Genomic DNA, 27633 nt, shown 5'->3' with positions numbered 1-27633 from the left:
TCACCTCACCACGGCCCGAAGAAGAAAAAGGTCACGTCGAGACGTGCAGGTGCTCCTCCTCCTTCCTGCCCATGCGGCCCCGGAAGAAAAATGTTGCCGGAGCCGCACGGGCAGAAAGGGGGAGGAGCGTCAGCCGCATCCAGAAGAGGAGCAGCAGCGGGGAGAGAAGAGGAGGAGGCCCGATAGCAGGGTCGCCGCCGCAATCGGCCCGAGAAGATCAGGGCCGCTGCAGAGCCCATCCTGCAGCGACCCGTGAAGAGGAGGTCCAGAGGTAAGAGAGCGGCTGAGGGCCCGTAGAGTGCGTGTGTGAGGTGAGTTGAGAGATTGTGTGCGTCTGTGAGCTGAGTTGAGCGATTGTGTGCATGTGTGAGGTGAGTTGAGCGATTGTGTGCGTGTATGAGGTGAGTTGAGCGATTGTGTGCGTCTGTGAGCTGAATTGAGCGATTGTGTGCGTGAATGAGGTGAGTTGAGCGATTGTGTGCGTCTGTGAGCTGAGTTGAGAGATTGTGTGTGTGTATGAGGTGAGTTGAGAGATTGTGTGTGGGAGTGAGGACCTGAATGTTTGCAAAGACAGCATGTGAGAGAGCCTGTGTGTGTGTGTGTGTGTGAGAGAGAGACAGCATGTGACAGTGAGAGCCTGTGTGTATGAATGATTGTATGAGAGAGAGCATGTGACAGTGAGAGTCTGTGCTTGAGCAAGACAGCATGTGGGATTGAGAGAGAGCCTGGGTGTGTGAGAGTCAGACAGCATGTGCAAGAGAGAGACTGTATGAATGATTGTATGAGAGAGAGCCTGTGAGTGTGTGAGAGAGAGAAAGTATGTGAGAATGAGAACCTGACTGAATGTTTGAGGGAAGAAGATAGATGGAGAGAAAAGAAATAGAAAAAAAGACAATATGAAAGGAATTGGCAAAAAAATAAGAAAGGGGAGGTGGAACAAAAAAGCCTGTGACCAACTGATTAGAAAACTAAGATCAGACAGCAAAGGTAAAAAAAAAAAGAAATAAATTACTTTTTACTGATTGGCACATGTAATCTTTGGTAATGTGCAAGAGTAGCACTTTCTCTATGCTGATTTCACAATGTACGAGATCAACATGGAGGAAGTGGAAACCCACGAGTCCTGCACAGAGGAGGCAGCAGAATGGGCTTCAGTGCCAATAGCAGCAATCAGCGCCTCCCCAATAGCCATGCGGCAGCAGTGACAGTGGCAGCAGAGGAATGAGAGAGGCTCCGAGGTTGCTGGCAAAAGAAAGAGAGGGGGTTTGCCTTTAGTGTGTGCCTGCCTGAGGGTGTGTCTGTGTATGAGAATGTATGGGTGTCTTCCTGGGGTTTGTATGTGTGAGAATAGGTGCCGGCCTGTGTGTGGTGTATGTGTGTGTGAGAATGAATTGGTGCCTGCCTGGGGGTCTGTGTGTGTGAGAATGAATGTGTGCATGCCTGAGGGAGTGGTGTGAAATTGAATGGAAGCCTGCCTGGGGGTCAGTTTCAGTGTGTGAGAATGACTGGGAGCTTGCCTGGGTGTGTGTGTTTGTGTGTATGTGAGGGAGCCAGACAGAGTATGTATGAGAAAATCCAGGGGAGTAAGAGTTTGTGTGGGGGTGTGTGTGTGGAGGGAGAGAGAGTGTCTTAGAGCTTGAGAGTGTGTCAGTGTCTGTGAGAGCGAGAGGTTATGGTGGGTATAAGAGCATGAATGTGTATGTATGTGACAGTATATGTGTGAGAGAGAATGGAAATGTGAGTATGTGTGAGAGAGAGAGGATAACCTCCTAATCCTTGACAATATCAGGGTGACTGGAAATCAAGAGCTCCCACGTATGGACAGCAGGGGCTTTTTAAAATCCTTATTAGTTTTAATTATTGGGTGTTATTTGATATATGTGCTGTTTTGAAATATTTTATTGGTGTTTAGGAAATTGTAAAAAATGTATATGATTTTAATGAATAGAAATTCTATTTATCAGTAGTTTTAAAATATTCTTTTATTAGTATGGTTTTACTATTATAACTGATGCTTTATGTTTCTTGATTTTATTTGTTTTATGAGGAATGATGGTTCTGTTTTTCCATTATTAATACACAGAGTCTGGCTTCTTGGGATTTCCATTTCAGTTTTTGTCTAATTTGTGCTCCTTTATTTTGTATTCTGTATTTGGTGAGGGTCTGTCTCTGCTCTGTGTGTGTGACCATGATGAGAAATTCGCTAGCATAGGGATCTATAGCAATTGTTTCCTCAGTAGGTGGTGTATTGGTATTCTAGGACCCAGTATAATATTTACCCTTGCTTTTTCACAGGTAGGGTTAGTGTTGTTAGAGTCCTTGGTGTTATTACTGTTATGTTATGATGGGATTGCAGTATAGATTTTGAGTGTCTTTTTTTTTTTGCGAGGTTTTATTTTCGTTCACAATGTGCCTGGCAGTGGAAGGTGTTTGTGCTGCTGTTACTATAAGGTGACACCAGAATTTGAAAACATCTTTTAGTATGATGAGATGTAAGGGAAACATTCAAGCTCATTGTTTGGGGGAATTTCAGTGGATGCACAGAGTTACAGAACTGGAGGTGCAGGATTTATATTGACATTCTGTCCCTTCCTATAAATTCCAGTCTTCACTCTCATAGCCATATAGAATTAGTTGAATGAGGCTTTCAAATAATTTTATAGTGTGAAACTGGCCAGCTTTTTAAAATTACGCAGAAGACCCTTTGGACTTTCTTATTAACACCAAATATTCAAATCTGTGTTCATCCCATCAAGCTCATATATCTCATTAAAGAGGTAAATTGAATAACACAATAACTTTGTTTTATTATTGTTACTCATAAATTATAACAATAACATTAATCTTGGAATATTATATATTTTTAATATAAATGAAAGATTTTCACAAGATAGGTTGTGTCGTGAAACATTTTATTATGTATATATTTAAGGAAACATACATAAATTGTCGAAATACATTTTGTTCGTTTAACCTTTAACCTCTGGTTTGCTAGTAGACTGAATTACTGTGTCCCGAAATTATGTTTGTCTAAAAAGTGTGTCACCAACATGAAAAGTTTGGAAAGCTCTGCTCTAGTCGCTCAGCAGACCACAAGCACGTTAACTGAACCACTCATGCTTCCAAACTGTTGATGATCCACTGCTGCTCCTCTGCATTCCAGCAACCTTGCACCATCAACTCCTTACAGTGAGTCCCCAACCCAGAAGGCTCACATCTGTCTTGAGTACCAAAAATCCAGCATCTCCAGGGAAAACTCCCTTCCTGAGATTATGTGTCTGTAACCACCAGCTCAACTGAGACCTCACCTCCAATAGTAGGAGCAGTCTCACTGGATAATTCTGTGACTTTGGGTTCCATAATAAAGCAACACAATTGAAGAGTTCGCTTATGTGCTCTTGCCCAGGGAACTACTTCCAATGCGATAGCCATGAACCCCAGGACCTGCGGATAAGACCACACAGTTGAGCGAGCAATGTGCGTACTCAACCCATCAACCTTTGAACTCAAGTATCCGGCAGAAAAACTCTGCCCTGCCTCGTATCGAAGCAAACCCTGAAATACTCCAAAATCTTAGATGGCTGCAAATTGCTCTTGGCCAAGTTCACCATGCAGCCTAGGTCCTATAGCAACAAATTCTGCCATTCTTGGCCCAAATCAACCAGTTGTCCAGATAGGGGTGAACTAGAATTTTGTCTTTGCATAGGGTTGCCGCTACCACCACCATGACCTGAAAACTGGTAGTGAAGATTCTATATAAAGCAAATCGAAGGAACCGTTGATGTTTCTGACAAATGGGAATATGCAGATATGTGTCCATCAGGTATTTCCCTGCTTGGCCTGCCATTTTGACAGAGCACACCATTTCCATCCTGAAATGCGTGACTTGTAAATGATGGTTAACACCCTTGAGATCCAGTATGAGTCAAAAAGACCCTTCCCTTCTTGGACATGAAAAAAAACTGGAATAATGGCCTATATTTTGTTGTGACTTGGGAACGGGAATCACTGCTTTCAGGCCTTTGTAAAATAGTTTCCACTGCTACCCTCTTCTGAGGAGTTGCATGGAAATATCATAAAGGCATCCAGAGGAATAGGAAATTCCAAAGCATATCCATCCTGAACCACTTCGAGGACCCATTGATCCAAAGTAGTCTGGACCCACCTGTGATATAAATGAGATAGGCACCCCTTTTCTCCTGCTCCAAATTTGTGATCCCACAAATCTTCATTGAGAAGACTGAAGGGCTCCCGTTCTGAAGCCCACATTCTTTCCTGGCCTTCGGAAGCGAAAGGACTGAGATCTGCAAAAGGGACAGTCTCTCTGGGAAGAACTTCCCCTATAAGTTCGAAAAGACCAGTAGTCTCGAGAATAGTCACTTGTCTAAAAAGTCAGAGAAACCATCTGCTTGTCCTCTGGCAAGCGAGGGACCTGGATTTCCCCCCATTTATTTAACATTTTCTCCAACTCAATGCCAAATAAAAGCAAACCCTTGAAGGGCAGCTTAGTAAGATTGGAATTTGAAATAGAATCTGCTGACTAGTTGTGCAGTCACAGCTGTCGTCTAACCACTATAATAGAAGCAATGCCTCTGGGGGCTGTGTGAACAGGTCACAGCCTGCATCAGCTAAGATGACAGCCCCCAGTTCTACTATAGGTCCACTATCTGACACGGCGCTGCTAGATTCTTGAGAAAGACGGAAGGTAGCTTGAGCTACCAGGGCACAACAAGACGCAATTTTCAAGTCCATTGTCACTGCCTCAAAAGCTTGCTTTAGGATCACTTCAATCATCCTATCTTGAGCATTCTTAAGAGCTGCACCTCCTCTACCGGGATGGTGGTTTGCTTCATGACAGACCACATCAAAGCAATCACCATAGGGAAACCCAACTGCTCTCTGGCCTGCGGATCCAAGGGATATAAACCAACCAAGGCGCACTCCCCTTTGAAGGACACCTCTGGCGAACTCTATTCCAGATCAATCAACTCCTCAAGCACATCCAGGAGTGGAAAGAAACATGAGGCTTTGTGTAGGGTGACCAAAATGGGGTCCTCCTTCTGTATCCCCAAGGAGTCAGCTCCAGCAACTCCGAAGGACTTCAAAGTCTGAGAAATCAAGCTCGGCAACTCATCTCTATGAAAGAAATGGAGAAGAGTTCTATGTGGCTCTAAAACTGGGAGAATCTCCCCTTCCTTCACAGAAGAGCCACCATTATTATCATTAGTGTCATCTTGATCCATCTGCATTTGAACCTTGCCAGGCAGTGCCATGGCGCTTGACTGTGGCAACAGGCACTGAAAAATTCTGAATGCTTGGACCTAAACCAGTAGATATAGTCGACTCATATGAATGCCCCTGAAGAAATGTCTGTAATCCCTGGAAGAATTCCACCCAGGAAAAGGAGGATGGGTCCACAGGTCCGAACCTGACATCCTGAGAGTCAGCCCCCCCTGAGGAGTCAGCCCATGGATCAACCAAACAGGGGAGGGGGAAAAAAACAATGTTGTGTCATCATGGGTCCCACTCCCCTCTGAACAAGGAGATGGACCATCGTTGGTAAAATCAGGAGGTGGCATCCAGGAATTGGTAAAATCACGAGCATCCAGGCAGTGCTGACATAGGCTTAAACAAAGCTCCAGCTGTATCACCCTGATATGGCATGCAGCACAAATAGACACCGCCTAGACTTCTTCACCATGGGTGCCATGGTTGTAAGGTGCTCGGTCAGGTATAGGCACGCACCTAGCTGGACGCACAAAAAAAGTGATCAGGTTCTCACGATTAAAACCGCACCTAAAAGGGACACACAAAAAATGTGCATATAATATGCTTGCCCAGACTAGTTGCCCAAACCAGGCGTCCAGGTATACACATGCACAAGGAACGCCCAAAACCGGTGCCCAAGGTGTGCATCCTAGTTTTGGAAACAAATTTTGGACGCAAGGTTGGCAATGGATGCACAATAGGAATACGCAGGCATGCACCGATAGAGCACAGAGAAAAGCACGCAAAATCACCCTCATGGCCTACCATATGCCAAAGTGGGGAGAAGCCTGAAAGCGGGGTCTAACCCGCCGTGCCTGAATTACCTCCACACCTCATAGAACTCCCCAGAGATGGCAGCGGGAAGGACAAATGCCGAGCAAAACAGACCCAGAGGGAAAAACTCCTGTTTTCTTTCTCATCCTTTTTTTTATTTTAAAGTAAAAACTTTTACCTGAGCTCAGCCCTCCCTGGCTGAGAGCAGGAACGGGTCCCAGCTACAGGGGGAGAGGGCGAAAGCCTTCACTGCTTTATCTCTCTCAGTCTGCAACTGCTAAGTGAATGTTAAGTCCACGCCACCAAAGGCTACCGGACTAAGGCACTCTACCGAGGGAGGGACCGAATGGTATCATCTCAGGAGGCAAGCGGTCTCATCTTCTTGATGTCTCCTTTTGCACTTCTTTCTTCCTTTCTATTTTTACTTTCTTGCTCACAGGCAGTCCCCTGTAGGGAAATGCATGACCACCATCTGCTGGAGACAGAGAATACTGAGGGGGCTGATGTCAGGGTGGGGACTATATAGCCGTAACATTAACTTTTGCTCTGTCTCCATCTCCTGGCAGAGATGCATAACCTACTGGGGGGATCTGCCAGAATGTAGAGGAATGATTTAATATTCTTATAGGCCATACAAAATGCAAAGCTCATAGATGTCACAATACTAAAGGAACGCAAAGAAGTGCCAGGATGCCTTATGTCTAACAAACATTTTACTTCTGATTTTTGTGCATTGTTCTACTGACAATGAGTTACATCCTAAAATATCACAAGCATTTATTCATGGGATGAGGGTGAAAAGGGGTAGACTCAGGAGTAATCTTAGGAAGTATTTCTTTACAGAGAGAGTGGTCGATTCATGGAATGGCCTCCCAGTGGAGGTGGAGACAAAAGCATTATTGAACCTAAGAAAACATGGGACAAGCACAAGGGATCTCTAAGGGAGTGACTGGAATGATAAAGTTAAATTAATTGGACATATGGGCAGACTAGATGAGCCATATGGTCTTTTTCTGGCATCATGTTTCTATTCTATGAAGCCAGTAGACAATTTTGGTCAGTATGAAAAGTCATTTAAAAGTATTTAAACCAAATAATGGTGTAAGGCAAGGCACAGAAGAGATAATATCATCTTTGAATTTCAAATGAAGTACATGCACTTCGTTTCACACATTATGCAGATCAATGTGGTCCATGGTTATAATAATACTGAAGTCCAGTTTCTTTCAGGTGTGTATATATATTATCTTTTAAAACTTATATAGAAGTAAGGGTCAACAAACAAGTTCTGGCTGATAACCTTTTTATTGGGCTAACTTAATATACGTATGACTAGCTCTCGAGAGCTATTCTTCCTTCATCAGTCAGCATAGTTCTTGAAAACTAGTCACAGATGTTTAGAACAATAATTGTTTGTTGACCCTTATTGTCTGCATTCAAGTGGCAAACACAACACTTTACTCATAAAACTTACAATATGATATGGATGGGCTACAGAGCGTCTTTTATTCCCCGATGAAGGCTGCTGCAATATTGACTTCATCTCTTCATTTTCTGCATAGTCTATGGGCCGTAGACCAAATATATTACTGGTAAAACAAGAACAGATGGGATTTAAGTAAATAAAATATGTGACTTGATTGTTAACTAGATACAGTGGCTAAGAAATTCCCTTCCTCCCCTCTTTTAATATGTAATTTTGATAATCACACGTTCACACAATCTAGAATATAGGAATCCTAGGCAAGACAGATGGACTCAAAACCACATGCTGCTGCATTTAGTATGAAGAATAAACACGGTACTGCGGCAGTATCAGGCAGAGTTAAAGCAACTTTCCTAGCTACTGAAAACATTTTATACTTTATGATGAAACTTTTGATTCAAATCTCGTTCATGTCATACAGGAGATTTTAAAACTGTAGCCCAGTACTAGAACAGTTGGGACTGCTGCATGTCAGGATGCAGTAGAAAAGCTGCATGTCAGGATGCAGTAGAAAAGCATGTCAGGATGCAGTAGAAAAGCTGTTCAAAGAGAAAAGGAGAACAGGGAGGGGAGTTAGAAAGAACAAAAGTTAATGGAATACTAGTGCATGCTGTAAGCCAGAAGGATAAGGGAGCTATAGTAGAGGAATAGTAGGAGGTGCTGAAATTCAAAACTGAGATGAAATGGCAGATTCTGAAAGGGATTAGGTATTCATGTTCAGTGAGATTCTAAATGATGAAAGTCTTAATCCAAAAATCTGCTCTAATTGCCTTCTTGGAGGTCAAACAAAATTGCTTGATTATAATGAGTGTTCTCTAATGAGAATGGGACAATAAGCCATACAGATGGAAATCACATTGAAGCACTGGCACGGATATTCCAGAGCATTCCAGGAAAGACTCGTAAGCATATTGTAGTAATCTTTTGTGTACCTACTGGTTTTGGGTCTCTTAAATTCAGTGAACAGCCAGTTTAAAGAAACTGGCTGTAGTCCACTCTCCACGGTGGAGTCCGGGTTGTTTACTTAGTAAATGTTCTGCTGCAACCCTCAGTTGGGAAGCCCCACATGTAATCACTAATTCAGCCTGCTTATCAATGCAAAAAGTTTGTTTTCTGTAGAAAGCAGGATGAATAAACCATGGTGCATCCACTCACTTCCCTGTAAAGTCGACTACATAAATAGAATTAGCTCCGATATAGTCTAAGGAAGCTCAAGAGGCAAAGCCTGTGCAGGAAATCCTGCACATACTCAACAGAGCTCAAAGCTCTACTAGCTAGGAGAAACAAGTTCATTTGGTGCTACCAGATGGCATCACCCACATATAATGGCTAATTCATACTGCTATCTATCGAAACAGAGTTTATCAGTAAGCAAATTTGCTTTTTCCCCTGATGCAGATGTGGTTTTGTCATCATTTTCAGGTTTTTATGTCATCATGCTGAAAATAAGGGATACTACTTAATATGAGACCCAATAGAAATAGCAGGAAACAAAAATAAAAAATAATAAGACGTGCTATATAGGAGAATCCTGAATATGATCAAGTATGTACCTTCATACGTACCTGTAAAAAATATATAGCTATTGTGTCTGTAAGCCAGTTACTCTAAGGCTTTAAAAATCATTAGGTACCTTGATCTTTTACAAATGGTGATTTTTTGTCACTCGTGTGGTGTTTACAAATGTTGATAACCTTGACTTGTTTGCTTGCACTTACTTTTCCACATCATATGGTAAAAGATTTTTCATATGGCACGATATGCCACTTATTTTATGTTGTCCGATGGACTCAGACAGATGTAGTTGAACTCTGGCAAAAATTATATAGCCGTGAACTCTGGCGAAAATTAGGGATATGCATAACATCTGAGTTTACTTTGCCCCATTTTAATGAAATTTGGAAGATAAATATTTTTCAGTGCATAAAAATAAAAAAATTAAATTTCTTTTTCAAAATATGAATATTTATTGGATCAATGATTAAAAGTTTGTGTGACCATTGCACTACAAGTGCATGAGCCATGCAGTTATGATGGTTCTTTTAAGAAAGTCTTTTTGTTCAAATAACAGTCTCCAGAAGTTTAAATAAATTATTTAAGGCAGGATCTTGTAATTTTATAAAGGAGAAATTACTTACCTGATAATTTTGTTTTCCTTAGTGTAGACTCAGGACCAGTGGTTTATGCTCCCCTGCCAGCAGATGAAGACGGAGCAAGCTGACGTCACAGTATATATAATACTGCAGTGACCCCAGCCTGCCAGTATTCTCTTCAAAAGCAACTGTGAACAGACTAGCAAAATACTTGATTTAAAAAAAAAAAACAGGCAACCATAACTGTATCAAACAACAGGAAACACTGAACTCAAGTAAGAAAACAGGTACCCCAAATTTGGGGATTGGATGAACACTTACTAGTAATACCCTGGAATACTTAGCTGCACAGAAAGACCATGGACACACACATTTGTCAGCTGAGGGTGGGATGCTGAGTCCATCTGTCTACACTAAGGAAAACTAAATTATCAGGTAAGTCATTTCTCCATTTCCTAGCATTAGACAGATGGACTCAGGACCAGTGGGATGTAATAAAGCTATTCCTGAATAGGGTGGGAGGCTGCCTACGGTCCAATCAAACCGCATGTGGACAGGTTGTGTCCTCCCGGGCTTGCACATCCAGATGATAAAACCTGGGAAAAATATGTAAGGAGGACCACATCGCAGCTCGGCAGATATCGACTGAAATGACCCATCAAAGCTGAGGGGAACTGCAATTGCTTATCCTCGTCCAGCAATTAGGGAATTGGAGACTCGCCCCACTTACTGGCCAGTTTCTCCAACTCTCTCCCAAACAACAGCGAGCCTTTAAAAGGCATTTTTGTAAGATTAGCTTTGGAGGCCGTGCCAGCTGACCAATTTCGCAACTACAGTTGACGCCTGGCTGCTAGATCTGAAGCCACTCCTCTGGCCAAGGTACGGATCAATTCACAGCTCATATCTGCCAAAAAGGCAGCACTGAGTTCCATAACTGCTCTGGAATTCACCCCAGAATCATCAACTTCCTGAGAGAGAAGCAGACAAGAATGGGCCACAAGAGTGCAATCTGTTAAGTCATCACCACCGCTTCAAAGGCTTGTTTAAGGATAGACTCAACCTGTCCATCATGCACATGCTTCAAGGCCACTCCTCCCTCCATGGGGATAGTTGTCCGCTTAGAGATGGCAAGACCAAAGCATCCACTTTGGGAAGACGCAAACACTCTCTCACAGCTGGATCCAGGGGGTACAGGCCTTCCAATGCTTGAGCCCCTTTGAAATTTGCCTCTGCGGTGTACCATTCAAGATCAACCAATTCCTGAATGGCATCCATAACTGGGAAAAAACATGAGGTGTTATGCAAGGAAACCAAAATGGGATACTTCTTTGGACATGGAATCTGTACCAGGAACACCCAGCTTCTGCAGTCTGGGAAATTAAAGCCAGCAGTTCATCTCGATGAAAGAACCGTAACATGGTCCGATACGATTCCAACCTGGAGGAATTTCTCCATCCTCCAGGGAATCAGGATCAGCCTCATCATCAGTGCCATCCAGGTTCCTGTCGGGAATACCTGCAATGAACCAAGGCGTGCCCTGGCATTGAAACACAGGATTGGAAGAGGGAGGGGCCACCAGCTGAGGGTCCGACCTGACCGGACTGGGCGAAGTGGAGGACTGCGCCTGAAGAAAAGATTGTAAATCCTGAAAAAACTCCACTCAAGAATAAGCAGCTGGATCTAGGCCATAACCAGAAGGAACTAGAGCGGGGCCCAGTGAACAGCCATTTCCTGAGGAGGAGCCAGTCAAGGGAGTACCAAGGTCTGGTGAACCTCCGGACAAAGCCATAACCAAACCATCATCAGGATGGGAGGACCCTGGCTTAGCAAAATCGGAGGAAGACAACTCTCCCTGAGTGTCCAAACAGTGCTGACACAGGTTAGAAGCCACATCAGGCTGAGAAGCCCAGATATGACAGGCAACACAGAGAAAAAGGCGCTTAGGCTTCTTGTTCACCGTACCGTGACTTGTGACAGGCACCCCAAAAAATAAGCACCGCTCAATCCACTTGCACAACTTGTGTGAGAAGACTTGTGCGTATCACCAGGTTAAAAAATTGTGTGCGCAAAAGGTGCACCCAAAACTGAGGGCACAACACATGCACAGAGACGAAGCACTGCGCACACCGATGTCCACTAGAGGGCAGAAAATGCACACAGAAGCGCACAAAACCCCCCACCGCAGCCTACTACACGGTACACACGCAAGAAGCCTAACTGCGGGGCCTAGCCCACGGGGCACCGCTTAACCCGCCAGGCTGCCCAGTTCCCCTAACTCCAACGGGAGTAGTAATGACATCGGAACAGTGCACCGAGCACAGAGACCAGAGGAAGCCTTAAAACCCTTCTATCTATCTCTGTTTTGGAAGGTAATTATTTAGCCTATTATATAGTTTACTATGTTAATTATTTATTTTATGAAACAATGTATTTACTTCCTTTCTTCTTTGGAAATGCAAATAATTTTAAATGATTAATTGCTAACTACTGTAAACCGATTTGATATGCTTGCATGAAAAGTCGTTATATAAAAACTATTAAATAAATAAATAAATAAATAAATAAATAAATAAATAAAAACTTCTGCCTTTTTTTCTTTTTTTAAAACTTACTGGAGCTCAGCGCTTACCAGCTGAGTACAGAGATGGTCTCCGGCTGTGGGGGGAAAGGGCTTCTGCCATCACCGCCACGCTCGGCCTCCTGTACGCGCTGCCTTTCAGCTGTACTATCAGCTAAGTCCTCGCTGGGAAACCTAGCTACCGGACCAAAGCACACATCTGAGGGACCATGGAAATCACCTCAGGAATTCTCAAATGGGGAGGGACCACTTGGTATCACCGCACGAGAGCAGGGCTTTTCCTCATGTAACTTAAAATTCTCCTTCCAAAATCTGAAGCAATCCCCAAAGAGAGATGCACGTCCACCATCTGCTGGAGACAGAGAATACTGGCAGGATGGGGTCACTGCAGGAGTATACATATATACTGTGATGTCAGCTTGCTCTGTTCTCCATCTGCTGGCAGGGGAGCATAACCCACTGGTCCTGAGTCCATTTGTCTACAAGCAAGGAAAGTGTAATTTAATGCCAAGGAATATGGAAAGTTTAGAATTCTTTATTTATGAACTGCTTACTCAAAAGACAAACAGTAATACCAGAATAGATACAGAATAGTAAAACAAAATCAAATAGGGGGGCTCGAGGCGACTGGCCGAGCCGCCCCCGTAACGGCGCGCCACCCGCGATGTGCGGCGGCCGTCGGGGGACGGGTCATCAGCGGTGACAGGCGCGCCGCTGATGACGCGCCCCACACAAGGGCTCCGCGTCATCGGCGGGCGACAGCGGCGCGGGCCGGTGACGTGGCGCCCCCTTTAAAGGGCCGCAAGGCGAGAGGGCCTGCCCTTTTTCCTCCGCATCGGGGACCCGGACGACAAGAAACCAATACAATGGAAAAGGAATAACAAAAAATACTGCAACAAATTAACAACTACTTCATAAAATACACAAACGAAATATAAGTAGGGATTCAGGAAAAAATCAGAATAAAACAGGTAAGCTAAAATGGAAGATAAAAATATTGTCAATAAAACATCTCTTTAAAAAGAAAGCTTTAAAAGCTTCTTAAAAGTCTTCAAACAAGTCACGGGCCTCAGCCCCTTGGATAAGATATTCCAAAGTTCTGGGCCTGCAACTGAAAAGGTCGATATCTGAACTATAGATAAATGAACCTGCTTAAAGGAAGGTACCTCAAGCAAACCTCACTGTGAAGAGCGCAGGGATCTATGTGAATAATAAGGCTTAAGCATCTTCGAAATCCAATAACAAAGTGAAAAATGTTTGTTGCAACTGTTAAAACGCAATAAAGAGAAAAAAAAATTCACCTTAACATTTTCCTCATTAGGGAAAAATCTTGAGGAAGAGGGGGCAACAAAGCATGAAATGGCATAAAAAGGATGAAAAACTGTTGGCCAGCCATGGACTGTTGAGAACATATACGGTGATGATGGAGGAAAAAGAACAAGAATCAGAAGGCACATAAGAAACCAATGTGCATAACCAAAAAACCTTCCTGTAAAGCTCTGGAATGCCTGAGCCAACACAATGGAAGTTACATGATCTGTGCGGCTCATGTAACTTACAAGGCATTTTTTTTTAAATTATATATCATAAGTGGAGTTTTTGTTTCCCTCTGGGTAAACACAAAAAAACAATTTCCCAGTGAGGGTAGTCTGAAGTGGGTTGAACTTAATGAACTGAGGTCTTCTTTAAACTGAATTATGTAGCATCTGAATACATAGGACCAATACTACCATGAAATAATACAGGGAGGAACATTCCTGGTTGTCAGCTGGAAAATTATATGCTGGCATTAGTGTTAGTAAATCGCAGATACAGACAGGAAATGTTTCTGTCAGGCACTAATACTCCCATGGATTATTGGTTACCAGCATGCACGCATGTAACCGATAAGCCAGAGGAGGCGGTGGAAATGGTAGTGCTGAGAAAGTTCTACATATCTTCTCTCCCTTCCTCCCATCCTGCCATGGCTAGTTGAGCTTTGTGGTACTGTGCGATGTACCAGAAGAAAGGAGATGGTAGAGTGACAGAGCATGCACAGAGGAAAAGAGAGATAGAGAATGAAGGGGAAACAGATAAGATAGAATAAAAGGGGTGAACAGGAAGAGTAAGCATGCAAAAGAGAGAAGAAAGAAACTGTAAAGGAATGAAGGAGGAGAACAAAGTGGAGAGGGATGAAAAAGAGAAGCCTAGGCTTTGCATAGCTATTTGGAGGAAAAGCATGGGCTCAGCACAAAGGAGGGTACAAAAGGAGCACAAGCAGGCCTGAAATAGGTAAGAGAAGCTATAAAGAGGTAGTCCTGGGGTAATTCTGCGCTACTGAGGAATTTGCGCAGAATTCCCCCCCTGCGCAAAGAGGGCACGAAGATGAAGGCTCCGGCGCGCCATTTGCAGCGGGACGTGCGCCGCTCACGGCAAAGATGAAGGCCCTGCTGTGCTATTCGTGGCGAAGATGAAGGCCCCCGTGTGCTGCGAACGGAGTGTGCTCCGCTCACGGAGAAGGTGAAGGCCCTGGTGAGAGTGAATGTGTGTGTACATGAGAGGAGAGGGAGAAAGGTGTGAGAGAGGAGGGGGTGTGAGAGAGGAGAGGGGAGGGAGTGTGGGGGAGGGGAAGGGGAAGGGCTTGAGAGAGGAGAGGGGAGGGTGAGACAGCGAACAGGGGGGGTGAACAGGAGGATGTGAGAAAGAGAGCATGGGAGATGAGAGAGAGGGGGTGGATGCTTGAGTGTGGGTGCCAGAGAGAGGGAGCCTATATGAGGAGATTGTGAAGGAGTGTGTGTGTGTGTGTGTGTGTGAGATTGGGAGCGCATGTGTATGAAAAAGGGATCGTGTGTATGTAAGGGTGCTAGCCTGTGTGAAGGGATTATGTATATGTGAGACAGAGCATGTGTGAAGGGGTGCATGAGAGAGACATAGGTAGCCTGTGTGAGAATGTATGCGTAAGAGAGAAAGGGAGCTTGTGTGGGTGTGTATGCAAGACAGAGGGACCCTGTATGTGGGGATGTGTGTGTGCAAGAGAGTGAGGGAGCCTGTATGAGGGTGTGTGTATGTGTACTAGAGAGAGGGAGCATGTGTATGAGAGAGGGAGGGACAGAGGGAGCCTTTGTGAGGGGCAGTACTGAGAATGGGGTCAAACTCTGGGATTGGCGATAGAGTGGAAGGGGTTGAGCCTAGAGGTGGAGAGAAGAGATACTGGCAGATGGAGGAGTTGGGGCCTGAGAGGGCAAAGTGGCCAAGGGAGTAGGGAGAGCGAGTGGAAGGGACACTCAGTGAATTTCTGGGGAAATTCTGCTCAAAAAATTTAAAATTATGCATCTCTAAGTAATAACTTTTTTCTGTATTCATTTAAAACGTAATTACGTAAAGACTGCCTCAGCTGACATCGAGGCCAATCAAGCGAAGCGTCTCCCTCTCGCTCCTCCATCACAGCCACCAAGCCCCTCAGAAAGAACTGCGATTTCTAACCTGTCCTTCCTTTCTCTCCAGCCTCTCCCCCCTCTCTCTCTCTCTCTTGCTTCCTCCTTGTTCCTTTTTTCTTGTTTTCTTTCTTTCTTTCAGACGCCGAGGCCCCGGATCGCACAGCCCCGACAGACCCGGAAGAGCCGCTCGCGCCCCTCCCCTTTGGCGTCGCTGCTGAAGTCACGACGTCGGAAGTGCACCAAGGGGGAGGCATTTAAAATCGGAGCCGGACCGGAGGCAGAGCAGTGCTACCGCACGACTGCCTCAGCTGACATCGAGGCCAATCAAGCGAAGCGTCTCCCTTTCGCTCCTCCATCACAGCCACCAAGCCCCTCGGAAAGAACCGCAATTTCTAACCTGTCCTTCCTTTCTCTCCAGCCTCTCCCCTCTCTCTCTCTCTCTCTTGCTTCCTCCTTGTTCCTTTTTTCTTGTTTTCTTTCTTTCTTTCAGACGCCGAGGCCCCGGATCGCGCAGCCCCGACAGACCCGGAAGAGCCGCTCGCGCCCCTCCCCTTTGGCGTCGCTGCTGACGTCACGACGTCGGAAGTGCACCAAGGGGGAGGCATTTAAAATCGGAGCCGGACCGGAGGCGCCGCGCGCCGAAGGGGCGCGACAAAGGGGCAGCCCCTTTGTACGCCCCTTCGTACACCCCGAGAACTCACAGAGAGCAGGAAACTCTGGCTGAACAACCACGGTTCTCCAAACATGGACAACGAAAGAGAAGAAAAGGTAACACAAACAATTAGAGTCTGCCTAAACAAAGGTAGGTACAGCAGGAAAGACACAAATAACTACAAAGACAAAATAAAAGACAAAGCAACAAACACTTTACAAACAAATACAAACAACCTAATACAAATCAAAAGAACAAAAAACATAAGCAATGGAGATTTAAACCTACTAATGGTCACCTTCCTATTAGTAAATGCACAAGCCATAACCAAAAAATTCCCAATAATAACTGATCTACTCTATGACATCAAACCTACCTTCATCGCAATAACAGAATCCTGGCTAAAAAAATCTGACACAGTTTTAAAAAACCAAATAGCGCACAAGAACTATGATGTATTCTCAATCCCCAGAGCAAATAAAAGAGGAGGCGGTCTCCTACTAATAACTGAAAAAAAACTTAAATGTAAACTGCTACCCATAACACCCCCAGCGAACCATGAAATTGCTATGTTCGAAACACTTGACATACAAATATGTCTCATTTACTGCCCTCCAAGCCTCCTTGAACTAAATATATCACCACTAATAGAATTCTTCACAACACACTTAAATACATCTAAACCCACAATAGTGTTAGGAGATTTCAACCTACATATGGACTTACACCCGTTATCGAACACCTGTCAAACCTTAATGGACATAATGACAGCCCTAGGGTTCACATTAATTACTGACAATCCAACACACAAAGCAGGACACTCACTTGACCTAACATTCATAAATAATAACTTCTTAGAACACATTAAAACAAACTATTCACAAATCCCATGGTCCGACCATTTTTTAATACAGTCCACCATTAAATATACAAGACCCCAACCAAAACACAAAACCAAACCAATAGAATTTAAATACCGACCACCATTTAACATTGAAACCTTAGGAAACAAACTAAACGAAGAACTAAAAGAATCTGAGTTTAAAGATGGACAATCAGCAACAAATACATGGATAGAAACGATGAACAAACTAGCAGATGAAATCAACCCAATAAAACACACCCTCATCAAAGAACCTAAACAAACAAACCCACGGTACAACCAAAAAATAAAAGAAATCAAGCAAAATTTGAGAAAAAAAGAAAAAGACTGGAAAAAACACAGAACTAATGATAACCTAACTAGATATAGAAAACACCTAGCATACTACAAAAAAACAATCCTTGAGACAAAAAAACAATACTATAGAACAAAAATTGAAAATTTGCAAATAATCCTAGAACATTATTCACCATAGTAAAAAACCTTACCAATCACACAACAGAAGCTCCCACTGAGTTACCTGAAAACAAATGCAATGAAATAGCTCATTACTTCAATGACAAAATTAGAAACCTCAAAAACAAAATTTCAAACACAACAAAACAAGAAATCAAAATGCACATAAGAGACAGTACGCATTGGTCCACATTTGAGGAAATAACAGAAACTGAAGTAGAAACCATGATAAAAAAGATAAACCCAGCCCCACATATAATTGACACCATACCAACAAACGACATAAAGAAACTAGCCAACATAGTCGCCCCCACATTAACAAAAATCATAAACCTCTCCTTAGAGGAAGGATACCTTCCAGATAACCTAAAAGGAGCAATAATTAAACCAATAATAAAGAAAAAGAACAGTGACCCACTTACACTGAGTAACTACAGACCAATCTAAAATCTGCCACTAATAGCAAAATTAATAGAAAAAGTAGTCCAGAAACAGCTAGCTGAACACCTTGACAACAATAATATACTCTACCCTTCACAGCACGGATTTCGCAAACATTACAGCACAGAAACCTTACTACTCTCATTGACTGATAGCATAATGAGAGGCTTTGACAGTGGGAAACATTACATCCTCCTAATGCTCGACCTATCCTCTGCCTTTGACACAGTAAATCATGACATACTGCTAAATAGGCTCGATGAAATTGGATTAAAGGAAAAAACTAAAGCCTGGTTCAGATCATACCTAAGTAACAGATATTATCAAGTTCAAATAAAAAACACATTGTCAGAGAAAATAAATCTAGTAACTGGCATACCACAGGGATCAGCACTCTCAGCTACACTCTTTAATATCTACCTACTTCCTCTGTGCCACCTCCTAGCTGGACTGGGTATCATACACTACATATACGCCGATGATATTCAGATTTTACTACCAATTGAAGACTCACTGGAAAAAACACTAAATCTAGCAATCATGTACCTTGACATTATTAAACAGCTACTAAACCAAATGGAACTAGTCATCAACATCGAGAAAACTGAATTCCTCCATCTTGAACGAAAAAACATGACAGTCATCCAATCCCCGATCCTACGAAAAAATAATCAGAAAATTGGAATAGCCGAGAAAGTACGGAACCTCGGTGTAATAATAGACACAGAACTCAGCCTCAAACAACATATATCATTAAAAGTCAAAGAAGGATATGCCAAGCTAATGGTCCTCAGGAAACTTAAACCGTTACTAAATCAAACTAACTTCCGAACTGTCCTACAAGCTTTAATATTTGCAAGCACTGACTACTGCAATGCCTTACTATTAGGACTACCATACACAACATTAAGACCACTCCAAAACTCAGCCGCAAGAGTACTGACAGGAAAAAGAAAAAGAGAACATATAACTGAAACACTAGCTGAACTACACTGGCTACCAATTGAATACAGGATAAAATATAAAACCCTTTGCATTATACATAAACTAATCAATGACGACAAAGCAGAATGGCTAAACACAGCACTCCGCGTCCACGCCCCTAACAGAAACCTGAGATCCGCCAACAAAGCCCTTCTAACCATCCCCTCAGTAAAAACTGCAAATTAACTCAAGTCAGAGAAAGAGCACTATCATTGGCTGGACCTTTACTATGGAACACCATGCCCTTATAGATAAGACTACAGAGAGATTTCAAGACTTTCAAAAAGAGCTTAAAGACATGGCTCTTTAGAGAAGCCTTTCCACAAAGAGAGCGAGAGAGAATAAAACGCTGAAAGCTGTACACATAAAATCTTCATACAGCACTAGCACATTATATGTATGTATGTCATGGTCTGTCTTTTGCACCTTTTAAATTAAATGTATATTTTAACAGTCTTTATCTTAGTCACAGGTCAGATTAATCATCACTAAACTCTTAGCCATTTCTATGAAACGATGTCACCGAGATCATGAGGCACCTTCTTTCTAATAATAGGAACATTTGCGTATACATTGTACTATATGTGCCTATATGTGAACCGTTGTGACGGTATTCTACTAAACGACGGTATAGAAAAGATTTTAAACAAATAAATAAATAAATAAATAAATAAATTGTGATATTTTGACCAATATAAAGTTTGCTGAATTTTGCAGAATTTAACGGTTTTGTGCGCAGAATTCCCCCAGGAGTAAAAGAGGCCAAAAAGAGGGGGAAGGAAGACTGAGATGGTGGTATTGGAGAGAGGGGGAAAAATGTAGTACAGAAGAAGCAGGGTCACTCCTTAGCATTTTGTAGGATGAGAGTACTAGAAATCTCTGCTTTACAATAATGCATTTTACGCGTAGAGAGATGCCAACAAGTTGGGTCTTTTCCTTTAACTTTCTTTGCTTGGCACTTACCTGCATTAAAGCTGAATTGGTGTCTACATAGTAATTTGTGGCATTATTGTGTATACCATAAAATATTATTTCCACAAAACACTATTTTCATGCCCCCCCCCACTAAATCTCAAGTTCAGTAAGCGTGGCAAGTATACATTTATTTAAGCTAGTACAGTTTGCTCTGAAATTTCATGCCCTGGAATGGTACTATATTATCTTAAGATAATGATCATTTAGTAGAGGGAAAAAAGTTAACAGAAAATACAAGTGGCTTGATATTTTGACAATGCTGTAGTTTGATATCACTGGAAACAAACTGGATTACTAATTTGATTAACTGCCTTTCAAAACAATATCAAAGGGGCAAACACTAAAATAAAGCATGCATTTACTTACATAAATATTTCCTGTATAATTAATCTAATAAATTATTTATATTTTTTGATTAATGTCTACAAAATAAGATAAAAGCATGCGTCTAAAATACAAAGCATAAAACACAAAAAGCTTAAGAACATAATAAATTTCCATACTGGATCAGACCAAGGGTCCATCAAGCTCAGCATCCTGTTTCCAAAGGTAGCCAATCTAGGCTACAAGTACCTGGCAAATACCCAAACACTAAATAGATCCCATACTACTGATGCCATAAGAACATAAGAACATGCCATACTGGGTCAGACCAAGGTCTATCAAGCCCAGCATCCTGTCTCCAACACTGGCCAATCCAGGCCATAAGAACCTGGCAAGTACCCAAAAACTAAGTCTATTCCATGTTACCGTTGCTAGTAATAGCGGTGGTTATTATCTAAGTCAACTTAATAGCAGGTAATGGACTTCTCCTCCAAGAACTTATCCAATCCTTTTTTAAACACAGCTACACTAACTGCACTAACCACATCTTCTGGCAACAAATTCCAGAGTTTAATTGTGCGTTGAGTGAAAAAGAACTTTCTCCGATTAGTTTTAAATGTGCCACATGCTAACTTCATGGAGTGCCCCCTAGTCTTTCTATTATTCGACAGAGTAAAAAACTGATTCACATCTACCCGTTCTAGACCTCTCATGATTTTAAACACACCTATCATATCCCCCCTCAGCTGTCTCTTCTCCAAGCTGAAAAGTCCTAACCTCTTTAGTCTTTCCTCATAGGGGAGCTGTTCCATTCCCCTTATCAATTTGGTAGCCCTTCTCTGTACCTTCTCCATTGCAATTATATCTTTTTTTCTGTTTTCCCACCACAAATCTTAGATACTTCGTGTGACCTAGGAGAGTATGCATCCTTTAAATCAAGGCAGCATAGCCAGTCCCCTTTTTGCAAGGTGCCCAGGGAAACCATCTTGAACTTTTCTCTTTTTAGAAGCTTATTCAAAGCCCTCAGGTCTAGGATGGGACAGAGTCCTCCTGTTCTCTTTAAAATCAGGGAGTAAAATCCCTGCCCTCTTTGCCTTGGTGGACAGGTTCAACTGCTCTGGCCATTAAGAGGGTGGAGAGCTCTTGTATCAGTATCTCCTGATGCACTACTGGCCCCCACAACGGGTACAGAGGACAATTTAGCAGGACACCCAAACCCTGTCCTGGGATTTGACTAGGGTAATGGCTGTGGCTTGGGAGCTCTCTGCTGCATGGGACGGCCATGAGAGCTCACCCTCTGCGAACGGGAGCAAGGAGCCGGAGGATAGTACTTCCTCTGTTGGTAGAAAGACTTCCTTAGACCCTGTCTCGCCGACCTCATTGCTGAGAAGGGCAGGTCTGAAGTACTAGCGGAGAGCTGCTGGAGGGTCTCTCATGGTGGTCCTGCAACTAGGCTACCACATCCCTCACCTTATCTCCAAAGAGATTTTCTCCTGTGCATGGCAAGTCAGCGAGTTTTTCCTGTACCTCCAGTCGGAGATCTGAGGCCTGCAACCAAGCCATTTTGCGAGTGCCGATTCCCGCTGCAGAGACTCTCGATGCTGTTTCAAAAACATCATAGGTTGTATGAACCTTGTGTTTCTGCACTCCAGGTCCTTATGCACCAGCGACATAAAGGTGTCTTTCTTGCGTTGTGTCTCTTCACAAAATGCCTGGCCATGGTGGGGGCACAGTTCTGCAGGCTGGGAGTGCACGTTTTCCCTTCCCTGGACGATCGGCAACCTCCTGCACTTGCTTCCAGAGATTCCACGAGTACTAGCTCATGTAGACCTGGTAGGAGGCAATGAGCATGGCTCTATGAGATACTTTCCTCCCAAGAGTGTCCATCGCTCTGTGATCCTTCCCCAGCGGTGCTGAGGCATGGGTCCGAGAAGGCTTGGCCCTCTCGAGAGTGGATTCGACCACCACAAATTGGTGTGAGAGCTGACGCTTCTTGAATCCAGTAGCCATCTGGACAAGATAAACCCCATCCGCCTTCCTGTTCATGGGAGGAACTGTGAGGGGGGTGTTCCCAGATCCTCAGCAGAAACTCCTTAAGGATCTCGCGCACAGGGACCACCGTGATCTCATAGGAGCCTCCACAAAGTGGAGGATTTCCAGCATCTTATGCCCGGCATTCTCCTCCATCAACAACCGAAAAGGAATAGCCTACACATTGCCTACACAATTGCCTACACAAAACCTGTGAAGGTTATGTCCTCCAGTGGAGGCTTCCTTCATTCCTCTGGAGCAGAAGGCTCTGAGGGAGACCCTCCAAGTCCTTGAAAGAGGAATCTGCAGTGTCATCCCTCAGGAATCATACGAAGCCTCATCCACATTGTAGTCCACAGCGGATGAAGCCCTAGGTGTTCGGCTTTTTTTTTTTTTTTTTTAATATCTTTTTATTAACTTAAGTGTAGGAGTTATACAAAGAACTGTTGAAGACAAAAATCTAGTTCCATTTACAGATCAGAACATCTTGTAAATAACATGAGTCTGTTATTCCATACATTAGTAGTGTATAAATAAAATAACTAACAGATAACAGCGATAACTAGAAGTAGCACAGGGTTGCAGTACTCCCACTCTCAAGTGAATTTTTTCAGTGCACCTCTGAAGCTCCCTCCCCCCCTCCCCCTCCCCTCCAAATTTTCAGAGAAACTCTAATACAATAGAGTAAACAGGTGATTGCAGGTTTATGACTACGGATTACCTGTAAAAAGGGATATGTCTAAGTTGTTGAAGGGCTAATATTCTACCACAGTGTTATGATTAAGCGGGGTGAAGGAATGAATGAGTGAATGATGGAATGGATTGAGGAGTATTAAAGTTCCAGAGAGATATCATAGTATGGAATACCCAGTCACTCGTATCCTATGAGTGTTTGAAATTTGTCACAAATGTCCTTAGTCTGGTTTTGTATGAAGGGATCCCAGATCTTTCTTGTGGTGTCCCTTTGTGTGCCTGTTGCTTGTCGTGCCGTTAAGTATTCAAAGGTTGCCATTCGGAGCATCTTGTTCGTCCAGTGCTGAATGTCCGGAGACTTTTCGGATACCCAGCAAGATAATATAGTTTGTTTAGCGAGCGCTGCAGCTTTATCCAGGAACAGCTTTTGGGTCTTCCCAAGCTGTGATTGGTGTTCTGAAGGTGTTCGGCTTTTGTCGGGCTCCATCCGATGTTGTCACCATTCTGCTAGACCTAGGAGAAAAATATAGGCTTTAGAAAACATTTTGTTATGTTTGCTAATGTTATTCACAACTAGTTTAAATAATTTATAGCAAAGGTGAACAAATTGGAGAGTGGATCTCTAGGGTGGACCTGAACAATCCTGAAAGGGAGTGGGGGGCACTGGTTATCAATCAAGAAGTACAAAAATGGCTATGCTGCGAAATCTCAATGACCTAAAGGCATTGCAAGCTCAGGAAGGAGGTAGCTGCCAAAACGTGATAATTGTCATAAGCATGCCATAGCTTAGGCATGCATCTCTTTCATTGGGCCAGGGAGAGTAGCTGCTTTGTGTTACGACTGTCGCTCCCCAACAATCCACTCCGCCCTCCTTACCTCTCTGGCAACTCTTCCCGCGGTTGACGGACGTTTGGCTGCCGCGGCGTCTGCCTGCCATCCTCTCCGGCGTCCCCGGTCCGGCTTAGTCGCTGCCTCCCGCCATGCTGTCCAGCTGCCTTAGGGTGCGCACGCCGGGCGGCCCTGCTTCAAATACTTTCTTTGGTGCGAACCTCAGGGGCGTCCCCCTATGATGACGTCACGCATCCCGGATACAAAAAGCCTACACTACTGCTAGCTAATCGAGTCAGCAAAGGTATTCGTACAGGAACTCCTTACGGATGGGATTCGCTCTCCGTACCTAGCTACTCTGCCTCTCCATTATTGGACTTACTCTATTTGGGGTACCCGCTCCTCGGGGGCCTCTCTCTCTTCTCTTTCAGGTCGCTGTCTGGAACCGGTACTGGCTCCTTGAGGGCCCATGTTCCCAGACTCGCTGCCTGGACTTCACTTCTGCCTGGAAGATACCGCTGCCTACACCATCAGTGAGTTACTATCTACTCCTCTCAGAGCTGTTTCCTGGAACCAGGTACTCGCTCCTCGAGAGGCTGCCTCTACTCCAGCTCCTGTGATTCCTACCGAGAGAAACTGCTGTGTGAGTACTCAACCAACGAGGCTCTATTCCAGAACCCTGCATATACTTCATGGTACTCACTATCTCAGTTTCTCTTCACTATAGCACAGCCATTGTGGGATCGCTGTTCCAGAGCCCTGAGGGACTTCAAGCCCAGCCGGGCTTCATCTCTGCTCACTTCTGCCACCTCTGTTGGCTCCTCAATACTCTTAATAAAAGATCTATCTGTGTTGTGTGTCCTAAGCTGAGCCTGACCTGTGGCCCCCTCATGGGACTTCCCCCCCATGGGCGTGGTCAGCAGCCACAGTGTCCAAGGGTCCACCCAAAACCTTACAAACAATAACACTTTGCTGTGGCAGGCTCGGGTAGGTAGTCACTTACTTTGTGGTAGAACTGGATATGGGAGCAGACCAATACAACTCAGGAAGAGCTGCCACTCAGACCTCAGCCCGGGAGGAGCTTCTGCTGCTGCTGGGTCCCTAACCAGGGAGAGAGATCACAGCTGTTGCCCACTGGGGGAGAAGTGGTGATGTAGGGGAGGAGAAGTGGTGATGTAGGGGAGGAGAATGGGCAAAGAGGCCAGAGAGAATGTGGAGGGGAGCAAGGTAGGAGGTGGAAAAGGGAGAATAAAGGCAAAAAGTGTAAAAAAAAAAAAAAAAGTTGTAAAAAAGCAAATAAAAACATGAGGGGAAAAAAGAGGAGGAACTAAGAATAATTAGTGAAAGGAAAAAGCAAAAATAAAGTTGGGCATGGTAGTTTTTCTCAGCTCTTAAAAACTTTTGGCTGGCAGCAAGTTTTTGAAACATTTTCCAGCCCTTACCATTGTGATTCCTGGCCTGTGTGTCTGGGTATATTGTGGAGCGTTTGTCTGGGTGGGTACTGATCTGTGCGTGTGTGATGTGGTCTGTCTTCCTTGACTCTCTGTGTCTGGGTGGGGTGTATCTGACTATGTTTGTCTGGGTATGTAGTGTCTATGCCTCTCTCTGTCTATGTGTCTAGGTTTTTCTTTCTAGGTTTGGTACTGCCTGTGTCTAGGTTTGGGATATCTTTCTCTCTCTGTATCTGTCTGGGTGTGGGATGACTAAGTCTATGGTTGTTTGAGTATCTGTTTCGTTCTCTGTTGGCCTGGGAGTCTGCGTACTAGATATCTGTTTCTCTCTGTGTCTGTCTGGGTATGGGGTGTCTGCCTCTATGTGCCCATGTATATGTGTGTGTGTGAGCTTACTCCTTTCAGCATCTTGAAAAGAAGTGTGTGTGAGCTTACTCCTTTCAGCATCTTTATTTAGCATTTTTATATACCGACGTTCTCGATACAAATATCAAATCAGGTCGGTTTACATAAAACAAAACAATCGCGGTGAGGCGTTACAATAAACGGAGTTTCAGAACATGAGAATAAATATTAAATAAACAACAGTGACTCATCAAATGACGAGAATCTATATAGTAAATAACATGTAATAAAATAGATAATGGTGTAAATAACTAACTTGAAATAAAATAAATAATAAATAGAATAGTATAAAATATATATGTAAAGACAACAGTAACTCGTTATGATACGTGAAACATGTAGAGAATAACTAAGAATAAATGATGTGTTAATTTGGGATATACAGGTATCAGGGACCAATGTTTATGTGCCTGGTTATGAGTAATGCATGGGCTAAAGAATTAATGCATCCACAAGTGGAACAATCAAACAGGTGGGCTGTCAAATAACATGGATTCATGTGGAGATAACTAAAAATAAATGATGAGCTGAACAGTGGAGATAACTAAAAAAAACAGTGGAGATAACTAAAAATAAATGATGAGCTGAACAGTGACCAATGTTTATGAGTTTAGATATCAGTAATGCATGAACTAAAGAATTAGTGCATCCATGCGGGAGGCTTTCCCTACAGGTGTGTTGTAAGTGGGTTGTCCAGATGAGGTGGCTTTCACTACAAGTGGGTTGTAAGTGGGTTGTCCAGATGAGGTGTAATCGGGCCTTGAAGAGGTGTGGGCGGTCGTGGAACTTGAGGTGTGGTCATGGAACTTGTAGTGAACTAATTTTACTCTTTTGCTCTTTGGCCCGTGTCAGAGTGTTCCTGCGATTTTGGAAATGCTTGCCGGAAGAGCCACGTTTTTAAATTTTTCTTAAAAGTTATATGACAGGTTTCTTGGCGTAGATCCGGTGGTAATGAGTTCCAGAGGGTGGGCCCAGCTGAGGAAAGTGCTCGTTTAGATCGTGAAGTTTTGATCGGGGGAGCGTATAAGGAACCTTTGTAGTTGAATCTGATAGGTCTTTGTGATGTGTGAGGTCGGAGTTGCGAGTTTAGGTTTAGGTGTGCGGTGCCCGTAATATCCTTGTGGATCATTGATAATGTCTTGAATGTGATTCTGGCTTTTATGGGTAGCCAGTGCAGACTGTAGAGAATAGGTGTTATGTGGGCTCTTTTATTTGTGTTGGTGAGTAACCTCGCGGCAGCGTTCTGCACCATCTGTAAGGGTTTTGTAGCTGTGATCGGTAGACCTAACAGGAGCGAGTTGCAGTAGTCTAATTTGGATAGAATTATAGACTGCTCTACTAGACGGAAGTCACTGAAGTGGAGGAGAGGTTTCAGATTTTTGAGTACTTGAAGTTTAAAATAACATTCTTTTGTTGTATTGGAGACGAAGGATTTAAGGTTGAATTGATTGTCGAGACGCACCCCTAAGTCTCTGACGGAAGGGGAGTGGTTAATGGATGATTTTGCGAATTGAGATGCGCTTTGGGAGTTGATGAGAGTATGGTTTTTTTCGTCAGGTGAGATGATGAGGATTTCTGTTTTATTTGAGTTGAGTATGAGGTTCAGGCTGGATAACAGAGTGTTGATGGATTGTAAGCAATTGTTCCAATGTGCCCATGTTTTTTGTAGTGATTCTGTGATGGGGAGGAGTATCTGAATGTCATCAGCGAAAATATAATGCTTTAGCTTAAGGTTGGAGAGTAGGTGGCAGAGTGGGAGCAGGTAGATATTAAAAAGGGTAGGGGAGAGAGATGATCCTTGTGGTACTCCTCGGATTGATTTAATGGGAGGTGATTCTTCGTTGTTGATCTTGACTTTATAGAATCTATTCTCCAGAAACGATTGAAACCAGCTA

The 27633-nt window shown here is 43.5% G+C and overlaps 1 protein-coding gene across 2 annotated transcripts in view; it reads right to left on the bottom strand.

Annotated features, from left to right (window-relative positions):
- BARD1 (BRCA1 associated RING domain 1) overlaps positions 1 to 27633 on the bottom strand; it is a 336286-nt gene that overhangs the window by 68640 nt on the left and 240013 nt on the right. For both annotated transcript variants that reach the window (XM_029606122.1, XM_029606123.1), the window contains one exon: positions 7517 to 7631. In XM_029606122.1, coding sequence (XP_029461982.1) covers positions 7517 to 7631 — 115 coding nt within the window. The remainder of the gene's footprint in view (positions 1 to 7516; positions 7632 to 27633) is intronic.

The sequence above is a fragment of the Rhinatrema bivittatum genome, chromosome 6 (assembly GCF_901001135.1).
Source record: "Rhinatrema bivittatum chromosome 6, aRhiBiv1.1, whole genome shotgun sequence".
Lineage (NCBI taxonomy): Eukaryota > Metazoa > Chordata > Amphibia > Gymnophiona > Rhinatrematidae > Rhinatrema > Rhinatrema bivittatum.
The sequence above is the reverse complement of the archived record's forward strand: the minus strand, read 5'-3'. Positions and strand labels throughout refer to the sequence as shown.